This window comes from Paramisgurnus dabryanus, chromosome 3, assembly GCF_030506205.2.
Source record: "Paramisgurnus dabryanus chromosome 3, PD_genome_1.1, whole genome shotgun sequence".
Classification (NCBI taxonomy): domain Eukaryota; kingdom Metazoa; phylum Chordata; class Actinopteri; order Cypriniformes; family Cobitidae; genus Paramisgurnus; species Paramisgurnus dabryanus.
In genome coordinates, this window is record NC_133339.1 from 46,393,337 (window position 1) to 46,415,593 (window position 22,257).

At 38.3% G+C, this 22,257-nt stretch overlaps 1 protein-coding gene across 1 annotated transcript; it reads right to left on the bottom strand.

The window, feature by feature from the left end:
* Positions 1-626: 626 nt before the first annotated feature.
* On the bottom strand, positions 627-18,882 carry cacng4b (calcium channel, voltage-dependent, gamma subunit 4b). The gene is made up of 4 exons (XM_065263314.2): positions 18,380-18,882; positions 6,464-6,547; positions 6,238-6,378; positions 627-6,121 (listed from the first exon to the last, which is right to left on the bottom strand). The coding sequence occupies exons 1-4, from the start codon at positions 18,600-18,602 to the stop codon at positions 5,601-5,603; spliced, it is 969 nt and encodes a 322-aa protein (XP_065119386.1). The 5' UTR covers positions 18,603-18,882; the 3' UTR covers positions 627-5,600.
* Between the last annotated feature and the right edge of the window lie 3,375 nt (positions 18,883-22,257).

Genomic DNA, 22,257 nt, shown 5'->3' on the forward strand with positions numbered 1-22,257 from the left:
TTTATGATTGTTTTATGGTTCCTTCACCTAAACACATGTAACCTGAATGGATACTTGGGCGAATAATCTTGTGTAAATAAAATATTAAGATCCATAGGCGTCGATTTATTTTCTGCCAGTGGGTGCTTAGCACAACAGAATGCTTGGGTTGCTTAGCAACGGCAGACGCTATGGGAGCCCCCAAGCACTTTGAAAAGAAAGTGGAAAGAAGGGTGGTCGCATTTTCTGCATGTTTTTTATTTTTATTTTAAATGTGACGCACCCCTTATTCAGCTTATTCATCAAATCATTGTAGATATAACAACTTGCGAGATCCACCAATCAGAGAGGTGTTTTTCATTCAAATTAATTGAACATATCTGGTGCTTTTCCATGGGTGATCGGCCATTTTGATGGATGCTATTCCATTCATGGGGATCGGCGCCAATGATCTGTTTATTTTTATTAGATATATGATTATGAAAAAAAAACACTTTCTCTGTTATTCTCCTTTATGTGCTATATAATATTTACTTGCTTCTTGCTTAAAATATATTTTTATTCCTGGAAAGCAAGACAAAATAGTAAGTGTAGTTCAGTTCAAAACCGTCACATAACAAAGCACACAGAATGTGAGACAACAAACCCCGGTTTACTTTATTGATGTGAGCAACTGTTACCATCTTCTGTGATACGTACATAGAAATACCCAGATCAACGTTAGCGAATGAAAAGAAAACCGGAAGAGCAAAAACATCTTCCATGAACAGAGAGAACATTACAGATATTTCGAGTGAATAATGTTCGGCGGTGAGGCATTAGATTCATCCTGCTAATAATACTGTTAAAAGCACATAAAGTGAACTGGTTAGAGAAAAAAACATGCAAACATTTACATCTACCCACCGCACACCGTTCTACAAAGAGCCATGGCTGGAGAGCTCAGGTTATAATGGCTTTACTAAGAAAAGGTAGCTGTAAAGGCTTCGATTTAGTCACACACCTACTGTACCAGATATATACATCAATTTGTGCACTCGCATTATGTGAGAAACCATTCACGCTTAAAATGGAGTCCAGAGATGGAAACCCAATAGGAACCTGCGACACGAGACGGAGGGTAAACTACAAGTAACAAAGGGGCGGGGAGAGAGATGATGTCAACTCCAGGCGTAAGGCTCTGGTGAGGCTAAGACACTTTAAATGGTCTTTTTAAGGGCTGGATTCGATTGGCTATTCTGCCACTTTGTTATATCAGTGGACTCGCACAATCCCTGCTAACCATGCACCATTGAGATGCAGCACAGCCCTCACTTAAATTTATAAGAATGAGTGGCTATTTCCAACCCACATTCGGCAAATACCAAGCATTAAGTAGACCCTAAACCGCTCGGTGGACATCACTCTTTGACCAATACACAATGGGAAGTAACAACACTGGCTGGTTAACTACTGACAGTTGTTGACTATCTATCACTATAGTCATTGTGATGTAGTACTGCTGAATTGCACTGCTTACAAGACCACCAACTGTTAGTAGTCATGTTTTTTTGGGTAATGGCCTTCAGCAAAATACACTGGTGTGCTGGTGTCTCTGACAGGCTTCATATCTAGTATACGGTCAACACAAGATCAAAACGGTCTTCCCTAATGCACTTTTCTGGTCTTATTGTGAATAACCACAATGCAAAAATGACTATCGAACCCAGTCTCACAGAGTTGCGTATAAATAGCAGTGTAAAAATCGTGCAATACATACGCCAAATTCCACTTTGGCATGCATATGATACGCCAGTCCTTCCTATTTACTTAAACGGCGCATCTTTTTTTGTAGTTTTATTTACAAAAATTATTTTATTTTCTCAAATTTGTTCTGTTTTTTAAACCATTTTCGCTTGGGTTTAAGGTTAAAACAACTTTTTGTTATATAAAAATGACATCCTTACCCAAACCCCAATTCTAACCCCAACTCCAAGCGACCATGGCTTAAATATAGACAAAAACATGGAGAAACCTATATATTAAATAACCTCCTTAAGCAAATCTAAACCCTAATCTAACCCTAAACCCAAGCGAAAATGGTAGAAAAATATCAAAAACATTGAGAAAACCAATAAATAAAACTACAAAAAAGATGTGCCGTTTAAGTGAATGGGAAGGACTGGCGTATCATATGCACGCCAAAGTGGAATTTGGCGTAGGTATTGCATGACTTTTACACTTGCGATACATGGGACAGGGTAGGACTTTCTTGGTATTTTTGTCTTGTTTTCAGTAGAAATATCTAAAAATCTTAAATTAAGATGCTTATTCTTGAAGAGAAAACTGAACTGAAGAGAAAATTAGAAAATATGTCTAGTTTTTAGACCAAAATATACAATTTAAGTGAATTTGTGCTTAAAACAAGCAAAAATATCTGCCAATGGGGAGAGAAAAAAATTGTGAAATAAGATTTATTTTTTCTTAAACACTTCATTTAAGCTAAATTTTTTCACCCCATTGACAGATATGTGTGCTTGTTTTAAGCACAAATTCACTTAAATTGTATATTTTTGTCTAAAAACTAGACTTATTTTCTTAGGGCATTTTGCTCATAAAGAAAATGCATCTTGATTTAAGAATTTTTAGATATTTCTACTGAAACAAGACAAAATACTAAGTAAGAAAGTTATTTTTTGCAGTGCAATTAACTTAGAAAAGAAATCGTAATATTTTAATAAAATTCTAATTTTAATAAAAAACTTTCTTCACTTCGAAATTTTTTTCCATTTGTTTAGGTGACATCATCAAAAGCCATTTAAGTGGCAGCAGTAAGAGGAGTCCTCCACAATTGTCTGTAAACTTCCATAAGGGTTTGACTCCATTATGGTAGGAGAGCTCACTTCCAGTAAGATAAAAGTCCTGTTCTGTTTTATTCTCATTGTATACCAATCATCAATACTAATTCGTGTTAAAGGAATATTCCACATTCATAAAAAAATCCAGATAATTTACTCACCACCATATTTTGCAAGACGTTTATGTCTTACTTTGTTCAGTCCAAAAGAAATGTAGTTTTTTGAGGTAAACATTACTGGACCTCAACAGTTACAATGCAAAAAATTATTTTCAAGAAAAAAATTCTTAGTATTTTTGTCTTGTTTTCAGTAAAAATTCTTAAATTAAGATGCATTTCTTGATGAGTAAAATAACCCAAGAAAATAAGTCGAAGCAACAAGCAAAAAAATCTGTCAATGGGGTAAGCAAAAAATCTTGAACATTTTTCTTAAACACTAAATTCAAGAAAAATTCAAGAAAAATTAGCTTACTTCATTGGCAGATTTTTTTGCTTTGTTTTATGCACAAAATCACTTAAATTTGAAGAAAATGTTTTCTTAAAAATTATTTTTTGCAGAGTATAATTTCAATGCAGCTACAAAAAGCTCTAAACGATCCCAACCAAGGCATTAGGGACTTTTCTAGTGAAACAATCATAACTTCCCCCCAAAAAAAGGACTTTTAATATACTTACATATAACTTCCATAACTTCTCATCTTGCACTAGCCTTATGATGCGCATGATGTATGCGAAACTAGCCCTCCAGTGTTTACAAGTGTTTACAAGATTCCGACGTTGTTGTACAGTGTGTGGAATGATACTAATTAATGTCTTTGTGTCAGTTATTGTTTAAAATGGTCCACAAGTGTGTGTTTTACATATGTTACGAGTGACCTTTCGACGTGATTACATAAAACGCAAGGTCGCGCTGGCGCTTCACACGGCTAGTGCAATATGAGAAATGTTGTGGTTTAAAAGTGCTTATTTTGCAAAAATGACAATTGTTTTGCTAGATAAGACCCTTATGCCTCGTTTGGGGTCATTTAGAGCCCTTGAAGCTGCAATAAAACTGCAATTTTAAACTGCTTTAAAACTGTAAACTGTTAGGGTCCAATAACTATATAAATACAGGAATGTTTTCCTCAAAAACGTAATTTATTTTCGATTGAAGAAAGACATTGGGGTGAGTAAATTATCGGGAGTAAGTGGAGGAATAGTAAATTAGCTAAAAGTATAGTTTGTTTTTACACATACACGAGGGTCGGCGTACAGTGCGCGTGAGGCAAAGTTCGTCATTAGAATAGTACACTGCCAGATTTTTTTAAACGGGTGTACTTTTTATGCGTCAGTCAAACATGGGCATCCAGGAGAATGTAGTATGTAGCTTAGGAGATGCCCTGCATTTTGTCGCAATGTGCATGGTTGAACGTCTGTGTACACATACGGGTCAAATAAACTATGCTTTGCAAGGCTGTGTGTTTGACTGTGTGCGTAGGTTCGCGTACGCGTAAAAAACAAACTATAATCCAGGCTTAAGACTTCCTTGGCCAACTAGCTTCACCAGAAATGCTAACAGGCTAACCAGCTAGACCATCCCAATACCAGCACCATCGACAATAAACCAGCCTATACCAGAAAAGAAATTCATAAACTGTTTCAGTAGGGTATTAACTGATAATGGTAACTCTCCTAAATTGAAATTAACCTGATATATCATTTAATTAAAGGTGCTGTAAGTGATTTTTCATGAAATAACAGAAAATGTCCCTTTACCTGATAATTATCACTATAATAGGAGTCACACCGACACAGTGGGCAAAAGTGGGCCACAATTTAACAGTTTAGCCAACCGGAAAACTTATCACCAAGCAATAGTCGTCATTTCAGGCTAGGCTATAACCCACTTCTATCCAAAATAAACTTTAATTTGGTTTCATGTTGTTTTTGCCAAAATAACTTGTGAGATGTGTGATATTCCATCAAGTAAAGTCAACAGTTTATTTCATTTTATTTATTTTTGGGCTATGGTTAAACGTCTACTAGAGTTTCACTGAGAGAAATCTAGGCTGTGTTTTGATGGCTATTAAACGTCTTTTAGGTACAAAATTGCTTGCTGGGTTTAAGGCGTTTTCTACCATTTGACATGTGTACCTGTACATGGTGGCCAATATTTGAGGGAACAAGAAACAGAGAAGTTCAAGAATGACATCACTTACAGCACCTTTAACTAATAATCCAGTTTTACAACAACAACATAAAAAACTCCATTGAAGTGAGTTGTGGCTCTTGAGTAAGTCTGATAGGCACACTGAGGGTTAGACAACTGTGACTACAAAACATTTAAACCGAACATCCATTGAGGGCAAGGCTTCAGCTATCAGCCAACATTAGCACCATCTCAAATTCTGAGTCAGTTTTTATATTGGTATACATCAAGAGTATGGCACTGTACTGACAAATAACAAGATAATCGAGTGGCTTATACGAAGTTTGTGCTCATTTAAGCACAACCACTGTAATGTCCATAGACCATCTACTTCATTTCTAGTCCTAACGAGTCTCTCTGAGAATTCCCGTTTATATGTAAGGAGCGAGACTGGAAATACAAATTAGCGTAGAATTCCGGAACCAAATCCGTCCTTCCGAGCACAGTGCTTCTCCTTCGCCAACAAGATATGTCATCGCTTGACTGGTCGCACCAATGACAATCCCTTTCACCGCTATCTGTCACAGGCCACTGAGCCTGGCTGGCTATCCATTCAATATGGCCTTCACGTTATCTTCTCCGTTCCAATTTGTACCCTCATACGGGCGTCGTCCTCCTGTTGATGCCATCATTAAGGTCTTTGGGAAAACAGTTGTGCACTTGAAGGAATCCAGAATCGTGGTCAGGGCTGTACGAGCTGTCCGTCCCTGACTTCAGCGGGTCTCTCGTCAATGTGTACATGTTGATTTCTCCTAAAGGCACTGAGCTTATCATTTTCATCCCCACGGGCGACGCCTCGCGGGACGCTTCGGTTGAGCGAGAGCTGGACCGTGAGCGCCGCCTGCGGTAGCGGAAACTGGGCATGCGGGAGTATGGCGAAGAGGACGAGGTAGACTTGATGAACTCCTGGCGTGCTTTAAAACGTACTTCCTTGTTCTTCTCGATGTAGATGTTGACGGCCAAAACAGCGACGGCCTCGGCGACGATGAACGAAAGTGCGCCGAAATAAAAAGACCAGCCATAGTTATACTGGTTCTTCTTGTCCTCATCTCGCTTGTCGCTGGGGTCTCCGGCGTTGCTGGAGATGTAGACGATAATGCCGATAATGTTGCTCAGACCTGAGGGACACAAAACAATTTACAATGTTTATTTTACAATTATATTTAGTCAAGTAAACAAATTGTGTTTTTCTCACAGTTTATTGAAAGGCTATTGTTTGTTTCTTATCACATACCTGCTGCCACAAACAGTATCCCTGCGCTTAGTAATATGCTGTTTCTCTTGCTATAGATACGGCCGACCCCAACACACAGCCCACCCAGCATCAGCAGTGTAGTACTGAGAATGGGGAAAACACTGGAGGCGCGCACAATACCTATGAACGCAAACAAACACTCAGTGTCAAACAGTTAAAGTTGGGAGGCAGACAAAGATAGTGTAATATTACTGAAGATACTCACGTAAAAGATACTCCGAGCTGTCCGTGTCATAATCATTATCATCAGGGAAATGATTGATTCTGTAACACGTTCCCTTGTTCAAACCTAAATAAACAAACACCAAAACCAGTCAACATTAGCATCAGTTACATGACGCATAAACACACTTGCTGTGAAATACGAAACTAAAAATGAACATCATCTGTAGCATCCTGCACATAGATAGCATTTTGTTAAACCAGCTATGTTTATACTCGCCACGTCCGCACGGGTGCGTTGTTGCGTGTGGCAAAATTTTCGTTAACGCGGAGTGGGCGGTCGTGAGGGTTGGGTGCGCGAGACCCCATTTCGCGTTGAGGTGTGCACGGCATTTTTTGTAACTGTGCGCGCGGCTCCGCATCCGAAAATGACCGAACTCAAAGTGATTCTGTCTGAGCAAGCAAGCCTGTGACGTATCTCTTTGATCAATCCAAGCAAAACAATGTATATATTTATCGGACACTCTGTAAGTAAAGTATGGAAACTTTGCAGTTTAAAACATGAATTATGAATGTTTTGATTCTGAGTGTTATGAATGTTTTGATTCTGAATGTTTGGCTTATATTTGTATTGAATGAACCACTGGACGAGGAATAAAATACAAACCTTAAGATGTCTGTACTGTTTGTTTAGTAAAAAACAAACTACCGGAAGGTAGTTTATAACGTTAATAACATTTTAAATATGGATATTTCTACAACAACACCGCACGGATTACCCACAGAAGACCTTTGTTTATCATCCTGGAGCCGTTTGGATTTAATTTGTGAAGGATGGACGCACTTTTTTGGACTTGAAGGTCGTGGACTATTGCTGGACCCCGTAACATTACATTTAATGAACAGAAAGATCTAAAATATTTTCTAAAATATCCGAAAATGTGTTTGTCTGAAAAACGATGGACATATGCAACTCGGACAGCTTGGGGGTGAGTAAATCATGGGTTTAATATCGTTTTTGGCCGAACTATCCCTTTAAGCCAGTAGGGGGAGCCAAATAGGTGCAAAACCACTTGTTTAAACTCCCCCACCCTAATAGAGCTATCTGAGAGAGGTTTTTAGGAAGCTTCTAAGGCATTACAGACCCCCCCCCAAAAAAAAAATTGTCTACATGTCACATCACAGAACAAGGATAAAAACCCCGTTTAATCATTCTATGTCACCTTTAATAAAGACATATTTAAGAGATTGTTGTTTTATTCATGTTCTCATATTTATATATCAAGCTCTGATGTTACAAGCACCAGGGTTGTTCCAGCGGATGACTTCTTCTATTCTCTTCTTTGTGTTTGTTTTTGACTTGATTGCTCGCGTCGCCCCCTGGCGGTTCAAAAAAATAGTGCAACAGCGAGCTCGTCAACTATTAACGCCTCGTCCGTTGGGTGAGACGCGTGCGCGATTCGTGGAGGCTTGCGTTGTGGACCAAAGCGCGAGTATAAACAAAGCTTAATGAGACTGCTTTCTTTTAATGGGGATTAAAAAAGAAGTGAAGTGGATTTTTTTCATAGTAGGGTGGCACTCCTAACACACATTTATGTTCAAACATCTTGTAAAAGTGGATTTTGCATATAATGGACCCTTTAACAGTTTTCCTCACAAACATAATGCTATGCTTCAGAAGACACTTTTTAAACCACTGGAGTCCAATGTAAAAAGATAACATGACAGCATTTTCATATAATAAGATAAATTATCTGTTTGTGTTACATCCGCAATAGCAACAAGGTGAAAAAATTATAAGAATTAAAAATAAAATGGGTAAAGTATTCCTTTAATAGTAAATAGGGTAAATTTCATTTTCCCTTTAACCAAGATTATGCATGTTGTGCAAGTCACACAATACATTATATAGAGTCATTTTACATAACAATCATCCCTCCATCAATCTGCAGGTGGAGCGACACAGCTTTTGAGTGGCCTAGCATGTTATGAATTGGGTCTGGTGTTAAAAAAGGAGCTAATTAATTAGTATTAAATAGGTCTGAGCAAGTGGGGCATGTGTTTTCTAATCTATTCATTGCATGAAAAACTGAAAAAAAAAAGAAATACACGAAACATAATATGGATTTTACAAAAAGGGTTAGGTTAGGGTTGACAAGTTGACCCTATGAACAGTAGGGCGTGACTTTTTTGAAATAAATAGGTGTCCCCAGATTAAAGGGGACATATCAAAATCTGAAAATCTGACTTTTTTCATGTTTAAGTGCTATAATTGGGTCTCCAGTGCTTCTATCAACCCAGACAATTTGAAAAAGATCAACCCAGTAACTTAGTTTTGGTAAACCATTCTCTGTAAGCATGTGAAAAAATAAGTCTTTGAAATGTGGCTCCCTTTTTGATGTCAGAAGGGGATAATACCGCCCCTTAATCTGCACGATCCAACCACGGCACTGACATTTAGTGCAGACATCAGCTCATTTGCATTTTAAGGACACATCCAAAAACTGCAAATTTTTGCTCACACCTACAATGTGGCGATTTTAACATGTTATAATAAATTACCTGTATGGTATTTTGAGCTAAATCTTCACATTCATACTCTGGGGACACTAAATATTTATTTGACATCAAAACTCATGTAAAATGTATCTTTTAAAGGCGGGGTGCATGATTTTTGAAAAACACTTTGGAAAAGGGATACGGTCCGAGTACCAAAAACACACTTGTAGCCAATCAACAGTAAGGGGCGTGTCTATTAACCAACATCATTGCCTGGGTTGCGTATATGTGTGTGGCTTTTAGAGATCATGCACCCTTCTTTAACCGGTGGTATTATTATAATAAGATCCCCTATTGACATCACAAGGGGAGCCGAATTTAAATTAGCTATTTTTTCACATGCTTGCAGAGAATGGTTTAGCAAAACTAAGTTACTGGGATAATCTTTTTCACATTTTCTAGATTGATAAAAGCACTGGGGAATAGTGTTGCTTTCGTCAACGAAAAGTATGACGAAATATAGTCGTCAACGAACCTTTTTCACGTGACGAAAACGAGACGAGACGTAACGAAAATGCTGGTCATGTGACGATGACTATAATAAAATGTATAATGCAATATTGTTGACGAATAAAAACGAGACTAAAAGTGGTTTACAAAATAAAAACTAAGCTAAAATGTCTCTTCATTTTCGTTGACCAAAACGAGACGAGACGAAGTGTTATAACGTTATTTCGTCTTTTACCCATCTCAGCATCTCCGCGCCCCCACCACCTGACTGCAGGTGATCACGTGTGTTGTTGGCGCTGCGTAGATCAATCAAAACATGAAAGTACCGCGAGAGTGAGTAGAAAGCATGCGGAGCAGTCTGCTCTCGTGATGCTTTGATATCATACGCCTCCATTTGCACGTTAATGGGCATTTCAAACAGTGTACGCGGCAACCGCGAGACATGCGGAAAGCGGAGAAACGGGGGCGGTTACAGAGGTGAAGCGGAGTTTTGTCCACAAGCCTTGCTCGTGCACCTAAGATCCTCTCCCTTTTACGGACACGACTCTTCATGGCAGTCGCTGTTGAAGATAAACACATTTCCACTAAATGCTGCACAAAACGCTTCCACTACATGAGAAAAGCTGTAGCCGCGCGGCGATTCCGACCGGGAAGATGCAGCATTCTGGCTCCAAATGTAAAAGAAAAGTCCAAAATAAATCCCGTGCATCACTTTCAGGTCAGTTCAACAAGCCTGTTAAAATCTATAGCTTTGATTGCTGACACCACCAGTATAACAATGTACAAATTTATATAATGTAACAGTTGTTTAAATGACATTGTGCTGCGTTGCGTTTTGAAACATTGTAAATATATCTATGCTAAAGACATTCGTTGTTTTGTATATGCTTAATAACTACACTTATTTATTATTTAAATTAACAAAACATACTTCGCTGAATACTTGAGTATTAAATCAATCAAACACCTGTACTGTTGAGAACATAACCATACATACCAACTTTGCTTTTCTTAATAGACATCTGCTGTTTTCTTAAAGCTGACTTTTAATTTACTTACAGGAAAAACATTAAGTAATTCTCCAAAATTGCTTGGATTTATACTGACATTTAAGATCAGCTTTGTCACATTAGATTAAGCCAAAGTCCATTAGGTACACTGGTGGTAACGTACAGATGCAGAAATATAAACTATAATAATATATAATTACATATGTATGATTGTAGTTTGTGCTGCTGTCAAAATACAATTATAAATGTTAACAATAGCATATTTCTATTCTCACACATACTATAGTTGTGTGTGACCCATTTGACCTTGTGTGTGTGTGTGTGTGTGTGTGTGTGTGTGTGTGTGTGTGTGTGTGTGTGTGTGTGTGTGTGTTGCTTAGACTACTTTTGTTTTGATTATGTAGACTTTTATGTAGACTCTTACGAACAGTCAAGTCACTCACTCAGAGGATAGTAAAATAAATATCTATTCAAATCAGAGCATCTTTCATGTCTGGAATGGATGTATTCTTGGGTCTATAAGGTAACAATAATATAACTTTTGTTTGAAATGGGTTTGGCTAAAAGAAAATATTGTTTTGTCTATAATACTATTAGGTCATTATACTATATGGGTTAAATAGAATTGGATTACTAAAAAGAGACTAAATACAATTTCACTGACTAAAACTAGACTAAAATGTCATCAGTTTTCGTCGACTAAAACTAGACTAAAATAGTAATGGATAAGTCTGACTAAAATAAGACTAAAATGGCAAGAATTTTAGTCGACTAAAACTTGACTAGACTAAAAAGAGTATGACGTGACTAAAACTAATAAAAACTAAAATGACAGCTTGACACAAAGACTAGACTAAAACTAAAATGAAAACAGGCTGCCAAAAACAACACTACTGGGGAACCAATTATAGCACTTGGAAAAATTCTGATTTACAACATATGTTAATGGGCATTAATTATATAAAAATATGTGTTAAAGTATTAGAATGCAATAACTTACTCTTATTTTTTAACCCTTCACCTCACATTTATATTTCGTTTAGAGAAGTAACATGGGACGGAAATTTAGTATGCATTTGACATGCATTCTTATGAATGACAAAGTTTTTGAGAACAAGATCTTCGTACACCTTAACAAATCGGATAAGTCTTACAGCTCACAACGAGGTGAACCACCAGCATTATATCCTAAACACCAGGCCTAAACATTCGACTTTCTGACTTATGCAAGCACCTAGCGAACACTCAGAACACCCTAGCAACCACATACAGTAGCAGTGAATGAATAATTACTTTGAACATCCTCAGCAAGTGCATAGCAACTACAGTACGTGGAAACTCCATGGTAACCCATTCAGAAGAGCCTGGTATCGTTGCACATCATTTTGCATGATCAAGCATTTTCCCTATGTGAGAATACATCAGGGCTGACCTTTGTTATTTCACTTTACTGATAAATCCAGTTTGCAACCTTGGAAACACAGTACAAGTGTATATACCCAAAACTGGTTATTTTATAACTTTCCTGAATGCGTACAATGAGTGCGATGTGTCATGGGAGATTATGTAAAGATCCTCTCAGACTGTTGATCAGTGGGTGGCGGTTCCTGACCCGGCGAATGAAGTGTACCCGCCCTCATGAAGACAAAATAAAAGACCTTGCTTGACTGACACGGAGAGACACATGGAGGAGTGAGAGGAGAAAGCGAGCGCTCGGTCCCTCCGGCCTCCCGGGAGGTAACAATGCTTGACGCTGAGCATGTCTTCACCATGGCAACCTCAGGTCTGATCCAACAATCTGATTTCCATAATGTCTCCAAGGATGCCTTTGACATCTTCATTGTGGTTTAATACAGCAGACAGTGACGCTCTCTCCTCCCCTGTGCCAAAATCCCCCTCCTGCTATCCAAGCCACCATCCCCACAGGGCAGATTTAGCGCGGCGAGGAAACAGCTGTCCCATTCCTTCTCGCGTTGCCTTGAGCATTTTGCCATTATTGTGAATCGGGGCAGGGAAGCCAATCGAAGGCCTCGTAGAGGAATTAAACCAATCGCTGCTTTGTGTCTTAGGGCAGTGTGCTTTTGTTTGTCCTGTTATCACAAATCTACTCCTCAATATGGGGAAGGAACCACACTTGTGCAGTAGCAGGAACAACTTAAAAACATTAGTTTTTTTTTTCGCAATTTAAGTTAAAAAAACAAAAGTTATGGTACAGTTGATTTAAGGTTTAATTGTTGGTCAGAAATATGTTGATGAATTGTGATTTCTGTCTTTCCCCATTTAAGTAGATAGGACTTGTTTTGCATGACTGAAATAACTGCCAGGAGGCGATGCAAACATGGCCACCTAGTGGCATGACTTCCTTAAGACGACTTTGCGACAAGTGTTTCTCAAAGAAGGGGAAGACCCCCCCTTGGGGGGCGTGAAATGGCCCGGTTTTATGACATATTTTTAAAGTACATGAATTCATCAAAAATTCTGTGCAATTAAAGGCGGGGCACACAATGTTTAAAAGCCAATGTTGATATTTGAAATCACCTTAACAAACACGCCCCTACCCCAGTAGAATCTGGACCTTCTTTTGATAGACCCGCCCCACACATACGCAACCCCGTCAAGGATGTCGGTTAGTAGACACGCCCCTTACTGCTGATTGGCTACAAGTGTGTTTTGGTAGTTGGCGCGATTCTCTTTTCCAAAGCGTTTTTCAAACATTGTGCACTCCACCTTTAAACCTCAGATTAATTAGACTACTTACCAACAGCACTACATTGTTTCATTTAAAGGTGGTGTGTGTAAGTTTTAGCGACATCTAATGGAGAGATTGCGATTTGCAACCAACGGCTCACCCCTGAATTTCAAAACGCATATGGTAGCCGCCACAGGACAAACATGCAATCATCTGAGACAACGTAAGGATGAAATGTGTTCTGTAGAGAAGTTTGTCCGCTTAGGGCTACTGTAGAAACCAAGCGTGCCGCACAAGCCCTGAAAAGTGAAGCCAAAACGTCTCGATCGCCCCCCAGTGACTGGTCCTAGTATACATGAATATCAGCTGACGTCACTCACTTGTCTTCCGCCATTTTGAGTACCTGAAGTGGTCGCAAAAAAACTAGAAGCTATGCCTTCAATATGCTGTGAGCATCAAAATCGCTATTTTTACAACACTAAAAGAAGGCTCAACTCAACATGATATTTTGCTCGAAGTATCACCTGTGTCTCTACACGTGAACTCGAGCATTGAGAACATTGTTTGTGAACACAGAGTTAACTAAAAAGAAGGTTTTGAACAACTGACTTTGGATGATTTGGTGTCCGCTCCCTGCCTTCTTCCCAGTCAAGATGTATCGATCTCCAATTGCGACTTAAGGAGTGAGGAGAGTAAAGATTGATATCTCCTAAAGCATAGTTCCATAAAAATGCACGGATAATTCGTTGTTTTGTCGCAAGTGAAAAACAATATTGACCTTCTAGTTGAAAAAGGAGCCTCATATGAGATTCATTCATTTACATTCGGAAATCGATTATTTACGTCTGGCATAGATGAAGAGCGGACAAAATAACAGCCAAAGTCAGATGTACAAAACTTTTATTTTTAGTAAACTCTGTGTACACAAACAATGTTCTCAATGCTCGCGTTCATGTGTAGAGATCCAGGTGATACTTCGAGCAAAGTTTTTGTCGTGCCTTCTTATGTTGTAAAATAGTGGTAGTTCGGTAGCAGCAGACAGCGGCTGGAAGAACGCATCAGGGATCGAGTAGGCATCACACCCTAACCAAGATATATTTTTTTAAAGTAGCGTTTCTTTTCATGACAGTCGAGGTGCGACATGTTGTGTTTCGTAGGCCTTTTCTGTATCCGTAAGAATCATAGACAGTAAAATATAAGAAATCCGTAAATTGTAGCAAGCTAGCCAATGCTTGTCAGTGGTTTGGTGGTACTCGGAAGGTCCTCAAGATGGCGGCATGACGTAAAAGGTCACATGACTGATTTCCATCAATAGGTCATAAAGCCCGCCCTCCCCCATGTTATTCAATGGGACTTGAGACCAACTAAACAATTTAATTACACTTCTGTTATCTTTTTTCCGAAGCTGGTTTCTGTCATTTACTGTAGTTTTTATCACGCTGATGTAAATTCAAGTGTTTGTTTGTAAAATAAGTTTGTTTTTAGTTAGTTATTTAATGCTATAAAAACGGTGCTGTCACGTCATGATTGACAGCTGTGATATGCGCATTCTGCGAGAGTGAGGGCGGGGCCTTGATTTTGCGGCTTTACTTCCTGCTCACTACTGCACAGGACTGGTCCCGAAATCGCTACTGCGCAGACTCAAGACCCAAGATTTCAGCGGCGTATCGGGACACTGGCGGCTTCACTTCTCACCAATGGAAGAGAGCGAACGGCCGTTGTTCATCTTCTTTTACAGTCTATGGTAGAAACCAGAGTCGTATAATAATAGAGTTACGACACTCACATAGACGTCCGTTGTAAGAATGGAATGCGGAAGTAACAGCGTTTCATGTAGTGACCGGTAGTGACGCATAGTTCTAAACGCAGCACTGAAGCCCATTCATTTCAATGGCACCTGCTGGTAAATCGATGAAATTACCGTTTCTCTTTACATTTTCGGACATTTCATTAATATAGTCAACAGTGATATTTTATGAACTCTGCTGTAGGTAATGATTATCATTAATAATAACTAGTAAAATTTTTATATTTTAATGAGTTGTGTATAATGTGTGAATAATATAGATTTAATGGTTTAATATTTTATTACTGGTGGCCATCTACTTTATACTTATCTTTTTTGCGAGATCAAAGCGTTTCGTAACTCTGTTATTATACGACTCTGGTAGAAACATGACGGCAACTTCCATGTAAGGAGATGTATGTAGATAAAAACGACTCATTCTAAGGTAATAAAAACAATACAGTTCAATAATAAAATAATAAAACTAAAATAACAGCCTCATGCAAAGCATTCTGGGAAACACAAAATCTGAAGGAAAAAAAACAGAAAAAGGTTAATGAGGATTTCTGGTTTCCAGAATGCTTTGCATTATTTTAGTTTTTTTTTTAGTTTTTTTTAATTAGATCTCCGGGTCTGGCAGTATCACTTTTAGCATAGCTTAGCATAATCCATTGAATCTGATTAGACCATTAGCATTACGCTCAAAAATAACCAAAGAGTTTCGATATTTTTCCTATTTAGAACTTGACTCTGCTGTAGTTACATTGTGACACGCGGAAAATTTAAAGTTGTGATTTTCTAGGCCGATATGTCTAGGAACTATACTCTCATTCTGGCGTAATAATCAAGGACTTTGCTGCCATAACATGGCTGCAGGAGGCGCAATGATATTAAGCAGCAGCCAAAAATAGTCCCCTTAACATCTTTCAATATCATTACACAAAAGAGCTCAAAGATTCTTCTAGTTTTTAGTGGTGGCAAAAAAGAGCTTTCCAGCATTGTAGAGTGTATGCATGTGACGTCACCATCAGCAGAAGTGGCTGCGGTTACGCCCACTGAGTGGCAAAAGTCAGAGCAACTGCATTAGTATGTAAGGTGAAATCCGCGCAAACACAGGGAAACGTGTCTAAAATGGGTAAAAGTTGTTGTGTGATAGCCTGTGCTGAATTTTGAGCTATTTTTTACAGACTGGCTGAAAGGATAAAGCTTAACCCCAATTGCTCCCCGGGTGCTGCAGTGACAGCTGCCCAGTGCTCTGGGCGTGCATGCGTTTACTAGTCACTGAATAGGTTAAGTACAGCAGTCTATTACAGGAAAAACTGAAATCCAGGCAGCAAAACATGGATTTGCAGTATCCATTTTAGTTCCGGTTATAAGTTTTGGGATAAAAATAATCCAATACTTCAATGAATATTCATATTCTGTGTAATTGCAAAGTTTTGTCAATCAGCCTTCATTAAAAAACATACATTATAATGAGCCTTGTGTTGAGATGGTTTGATGGCATGGTTTGATGGGAAGACAACATGCCAATGTCCAAAGATGACCGGTTGATTGGCAAGTTGTTAGGGTCGTTGTCAAGTTTAACTTAAATAAATTTAAGCTGATAAACTGGAGATTTCGCAGCTGCCGGTATTAAAGGGGACATTTCACCAGACTTTTTAAAGATGTAAATAAACCTTTGGTATTCCCAGAGTACGTACGTGGAGATTTAGCTCCAAATACCCTATAGATCATTTATTATAGCATGGTAAAACTGCAGCTCTGTAGGTGTGAGCAAAAATGTGCAGTTTTTGGGTGTGTTTAAATGCAAATGAGCTGATGAAATGCAATCACTGATCACCATGATGGTGGTTTGTTGAAATTAAAACTCAGATGAGCTGTCAATCATTTTCTCTCTCTCTCCCTCTCTCTTTGCAGTGTCGTGTTTGGATAATGCAGATTAATGGGCGGTATTATTATAATAAGATCCCCTTCTGACATCACAAGGGGGGGGGGGGGATTTTTCACATGCTTGCAGAAAAAAAGTTTACCAAAACTAAGTTACTGCCTTGTTCTTTTTCACATTTTCTAGGTTGATACTATAGCACTTAAACATGAAAAAAGTGATTTGTGCCCTTTATACCCAGCCATTTTGTTGAATGTTTTGCCACTCATTCTTCCCTAAGAAGGGACTGTTCACGTGATAAAGTGACGTCAATGCATACTTTATTTACAGTACATCATAGATGAAACCCTGCTACGTTTTGTAATTTTTAATATAATGTCTTTCTTTGTAGATTTAAAATGTTTTCCTCATTCTCTGGGTTAGACTTCTCAGAGATTAATTTGTGGTGTTAACTAATTTCTTTGATTTTGAAAGACAACTGTTGATAGCCCTTGCTTTGAGTTTGAAGACCAGTTAAGATGACATTAAATTACAGTGGATAAGTTATCCATCACCTATAATATGCTTGTTTAGTCTATGCATGCGTGTATGACGTAATCAGCATCGCTGTCTCAGTCAGAGCTCTCCAAAATTACATATGTCGTAGAAAATGATATATTTTCAAAACATACGTCTGTCTTTCTAGTTTCTGTCTGTTCATTTCGTTTTCTTTGCTCTGGACAATGACAAGAAGCAACAGATTCATCTATTTTTAAACATTGGCCATGTTACCATAGCGATTTCAGACATATTGTTTCCAAGCAACAGCATCAAATGCAAGAAAGACATGAATGAAGCAAGAGATTTTTAAAGGAAAATCTCTGTCCTGATTACACCTTTCTGACCATTCAAGAAACTTACCGATATCAAAAGAGAAAAATGGGAAACATTTTCTGTTGTTTCTGAGAGAAGTTTGAGAGTTGCTAAACCCAAATGAACGAGTTTCCATGAGTTGGTGGTTACAAAAATGTGCTTAAACTTTGCTTTTTGCTAGCACATACTCATTGGTGTTCTCGGTTAGGTTTCATTTAGTTATCAACTTTGTCTCAGATGTTTCTCCTAACATTCCTTGAGAGAAATAAACATTGTGAGAGCCTTAACATTATCGTGGACAGATGTTTAACCTCAAATTTCTTTTCATATTGAAATTTACTTCAAATGTTGACAAATCTGAGCACAGTTTGAGACATCTCTAAAACTCAGCACATGTGAGATCTTCTCAATTTGCTCTCCAATGATCTCATGGCTGCCTTGCAAAAAACAAGGAGTGAACCCAACTGTGTTTTTTTCACAGCAAGGCCAATTTATTAAATGGGTTGAATTAAAAGTGATGATGGTTAACCTCTTTTGAGTACTAGTTACACACACTTTACTAAATCTCTGACAAAGATAGATGAAGCATCTCACTCCAGACTTCAGACTTCACCAAGGATGCAGATGAGAAACAAAAGAGCGCACCTTATTCTCCATTGTCCACACAACGAGCGAGAACAATGAACTTTATTTTCTTCTTTTCTTGAAGATGAAGCACACTTTACCTTCAATACAGCAGATCCTCCACAGCCCGGAGTGCGTAAGATCTCCGCGCACTTTCTTGGGTTGCGTCTGCGTCTCATCCGAGGTGATGTTGGTTGCGTTACAGATATAAGCCCGCGAATAAAGCCAATAATCGGTCCCGATCGCGATGCTCATCAAACTAAACGCCACAAAAGCACCGACGGTGGCCAGCAGCATCTGAATCCCACGGTCACACCAAGCCATGGCCACTCATATTATTGATAAGAATAATAATCCACGCATCCCTTAGGCACGAGAGTCACGCGTCATGTTTTGGGTTGCGCTCGCGCGCTCCTTTGTTCTGTGTCACATGCAGCGACTCATCAGGAAACTTGAGCGCATCTCCTCCACATGTTGCTGTTTATATAGCGAGCAGCTCTCAGTTCACTCATTCACCACAGTGTCGCTTTCTTTATGCGTTAGTTTGAGTTTCAGCCATCACCACCAGCTTGGTTTCTGATCACCACCAAATGCCTGTTTGCCAAACTCAAACGGCTTTGATTTAGGATTGCTGAAAACCCCACCTTCAGTCACACTGACTAACCAATGAGAAACACACGTGGCTTAAGAATAAAATGATGCTGTCGGCTTTGTGATGGCATTGATGGGAAATAATATATGGGGTGTTTTTTTACTCAAAGAAACCAGGAGTGATGGAGTAAAATACAAAAAGAAAAGAAATGTGGTAGACAATTAATTTTATAGCACTTTATGTTTTACGATCCATTGCTTTAAAGCCGCTTTAAAAGAAAGACCACAGACAAATTGAGAATTTATAAAAATGTATAGCATTGCAAATTCCGTTGCCATTATAAATAGATTATAATCTAAATGAAATGGTATTTAGTTTGTCATTGACTGTCAAAATAGCAGCAACATTAAACCATCAAGAGAAATTATATCAACATCACTAAGTGCTCCCCAGCACCACCTGCCTACAAAATTAAAACATTGAGGTCTTGTAGCTGGACCATAACAAGAGAAGCTATATTAGCAGAATTTACTCAGTCTCTCAGTAACAAGCCAACAAAGCGACAGCAGCGAGGAAAAATCCTTGTGAGAAGCAGGCTCTGGTGACCTCTCGGGAGGGTCATGTTTAGCCGGGAGGGTCAGTTCTCCTCTGACACACTATCCATTGTAAAAATATGCAGTATGACGTTAAAATAACTTGGTTTTGCAAGTCAGTTCAACATACTATTTTAAGTTTTGCTTGTGAAAAGTTGACCTAACTTATAAAATCAAGTTGAAATTGTTCAACTTATTTTTTAAGTTAAAGTAACATAAAAATATACGTTTTTATATTTTTCACAGCAAACTGCCCCCACTTTTGGTTAAAGTGGAGGTGATTATTAATTGTATGTAAGGACTAATTAACGACAGGCAGAAATATAATGCAGACCAGAGATGCTTATGCAGCCATGTAAAAAAATATTTAAGAATAATTTAAAGGACCGGAGTCAATTATTCTGCTTACCACACCATAAAATACTATTGTGTGTTCTTACACATCGCATCTAAAGCCTCCATGTTGGCAGTAATAGGAACAAAGTGAACAAGTTGGCCTATAATATTTCTACATTATAGTTAGCTTCAGTATTTTTGATCTAGTTTTATATCATCAGGAATTAAGCAAAAAATTAAGCGTGCAAAGCGTGTTAATTTACTGTATTCATTTTCTTCTCTTTTTAGTTTTTTTAGTTTTTAGTTTTTTATTCACTACTACCACACATATATTTATGCTTAGGCGTAGTGATATGGAACTATAATGCAGTCGACAGACCTGGAACTGCTGTATACAGTATGTGTTCGTTGACTGAAAAATAATCCACACCTGTAGAACATTTCTCAACCAATGAGAATGAAGCATTTAACAGCCCATGGTATAAATTGGTTTAAAACTGTTGGGTCTGATTTTGCGGCAGATGTACGCCACTGAATATTACGCCTTTTTGTTGAATAAAAATGGGATGTAGCAAATGTGTTCACAAATATTTTAAGAGTTTGGTTCCAAAACGCGATAACCGCCAAAATCAGTATTGTATCAGGTCAGTATTAAAAAGTAAATTGTTAATTTTACGCTAAATCCGATATCCACCATGTTTTTCTGTCATCTTTTCTCCTTTTTTCACAAAACGCAATAAATGTCTCTGCAGAATGCAATAAATCCGCTCAATAAATCACAATGCACCATTCCACGTATTATAAACAATAATGGCGGCGCTGGAATCCTAGTTTTCCTCATCTACTTTGTACGTCGTGAGCAACAAACAAACAAAAACAAAATAATACTTTTGATAGCATTGATAAACCTGTGGTGGTTTTCCGTGGCAGGGAAGAAACATAAGCCATCAAAATCAAATAATTTACATGAGAGGCACTCGGGCAAAGAAAAATGCCAGCTGTTGCTTCTCACACCACATCATCAAGCTTCTGTCATGGTAACACAATGACCCCAGAGGAACTTATGAAAAACTTTCCATTATTTTACTCAAAGTCAACGAAAATCAAGCAGGACCAAAAACTTTTAAGCTGATCGCTGTTAAAAAAGTTCAGCGACGACGTCCCAAGAATGACAGCAGCAATGACAGTGTTCTTAATATGTTTTGATTAATGCCATTAATATTTTTTTTTTAATCAGTGTATACCACTAGTCAACTGAATTAATATAATATGGCAAAGAAAAATGCACATTTATTTATTGATTCAATAGATTTATACCATTTGAAAAAAAACTTCACATGGGAGTTGCTTCAATGCATTAAGGGGTGTGGTCCTGATCAAGACAATCTCCTGAACTCCAAACTGAATGTCAGAATGGAAAAATGTGATTTAAGCAATTTTGAGGGTTGCATGGTTGTTGGTGCCAGATAGGCCGGTCTGAGTATTTCACAATCTGCTCAGTTCCCAGGATTTTCACGCACAACCATTTCTAGAGTTTACAAAGGATGGTGTGAAAAGGGAAAAATATCCAGTATGCTGCAGTCCTGTGGGCGAAAATGCCTTGTTGATGCTAGAGGTCAGAGGAGAATGGGCTGACTGATTCAAGCTGATAGAAGAGCAACTTTGACTGAAATAACCACTCGTTACAACCGAGGTATGCAGCAAAGCATTTGTGAAGCAACAACACGCACAACCTTGAAGCGGATGGGCTACAACAGCAGAAGACCCCACCGAGTACCAATCATCCCCAGCCAGCAGTGCTTGGTGGGGCCAATGTAGGCCCCATATGGGCTTGCAATATGGGCCCCAAGTTGGTCTTGCACCCGGGTTCCATGCTGGCCCCATCTGACTTAGCCCACATGAACCTTCTGTAGAAACTAAAGCCAATGTGGACTAAACCAAAGCCAAGTATGGGTGTGGTTGGGTTGAAGAAGTGATGAAGTTAATTAGATAATGAAGAGATGAATGAAGTGATGATTGACCATTAATGATAAACACCTGCTGTTAATAAACAGAATCACTAAAGAAAGATGACAAGAAGAGAATAAAGACAAAAGACCAGCAGAACCACAACAACTACTAAAAAAATAAATAAACATTTCTTGGTGGAGCCAGTATAGACAGCAAAATACCCAGTGTTAAATTAACATTAACACTGCTCAGTGTTTATATAGATCCACACTACAGAGTGTTAAAAAGTAACACGGAAGCATTTTACATCTATCATCTTACTTGTAGAGTTATTTATTAACTTAGGTCTAGATGTTGGCTGTTTCATTTGAAGTCACCATTATTGTGACCAGTGTTTGTTTTAGTTGGACTCTTGACTCTGTGTATATTATATTTGTTATGGTAAAGAAGAGACCATGTTGCAATTCTGTTATGGTGGTTGATACTTAATGTTAAACATTATCATCTA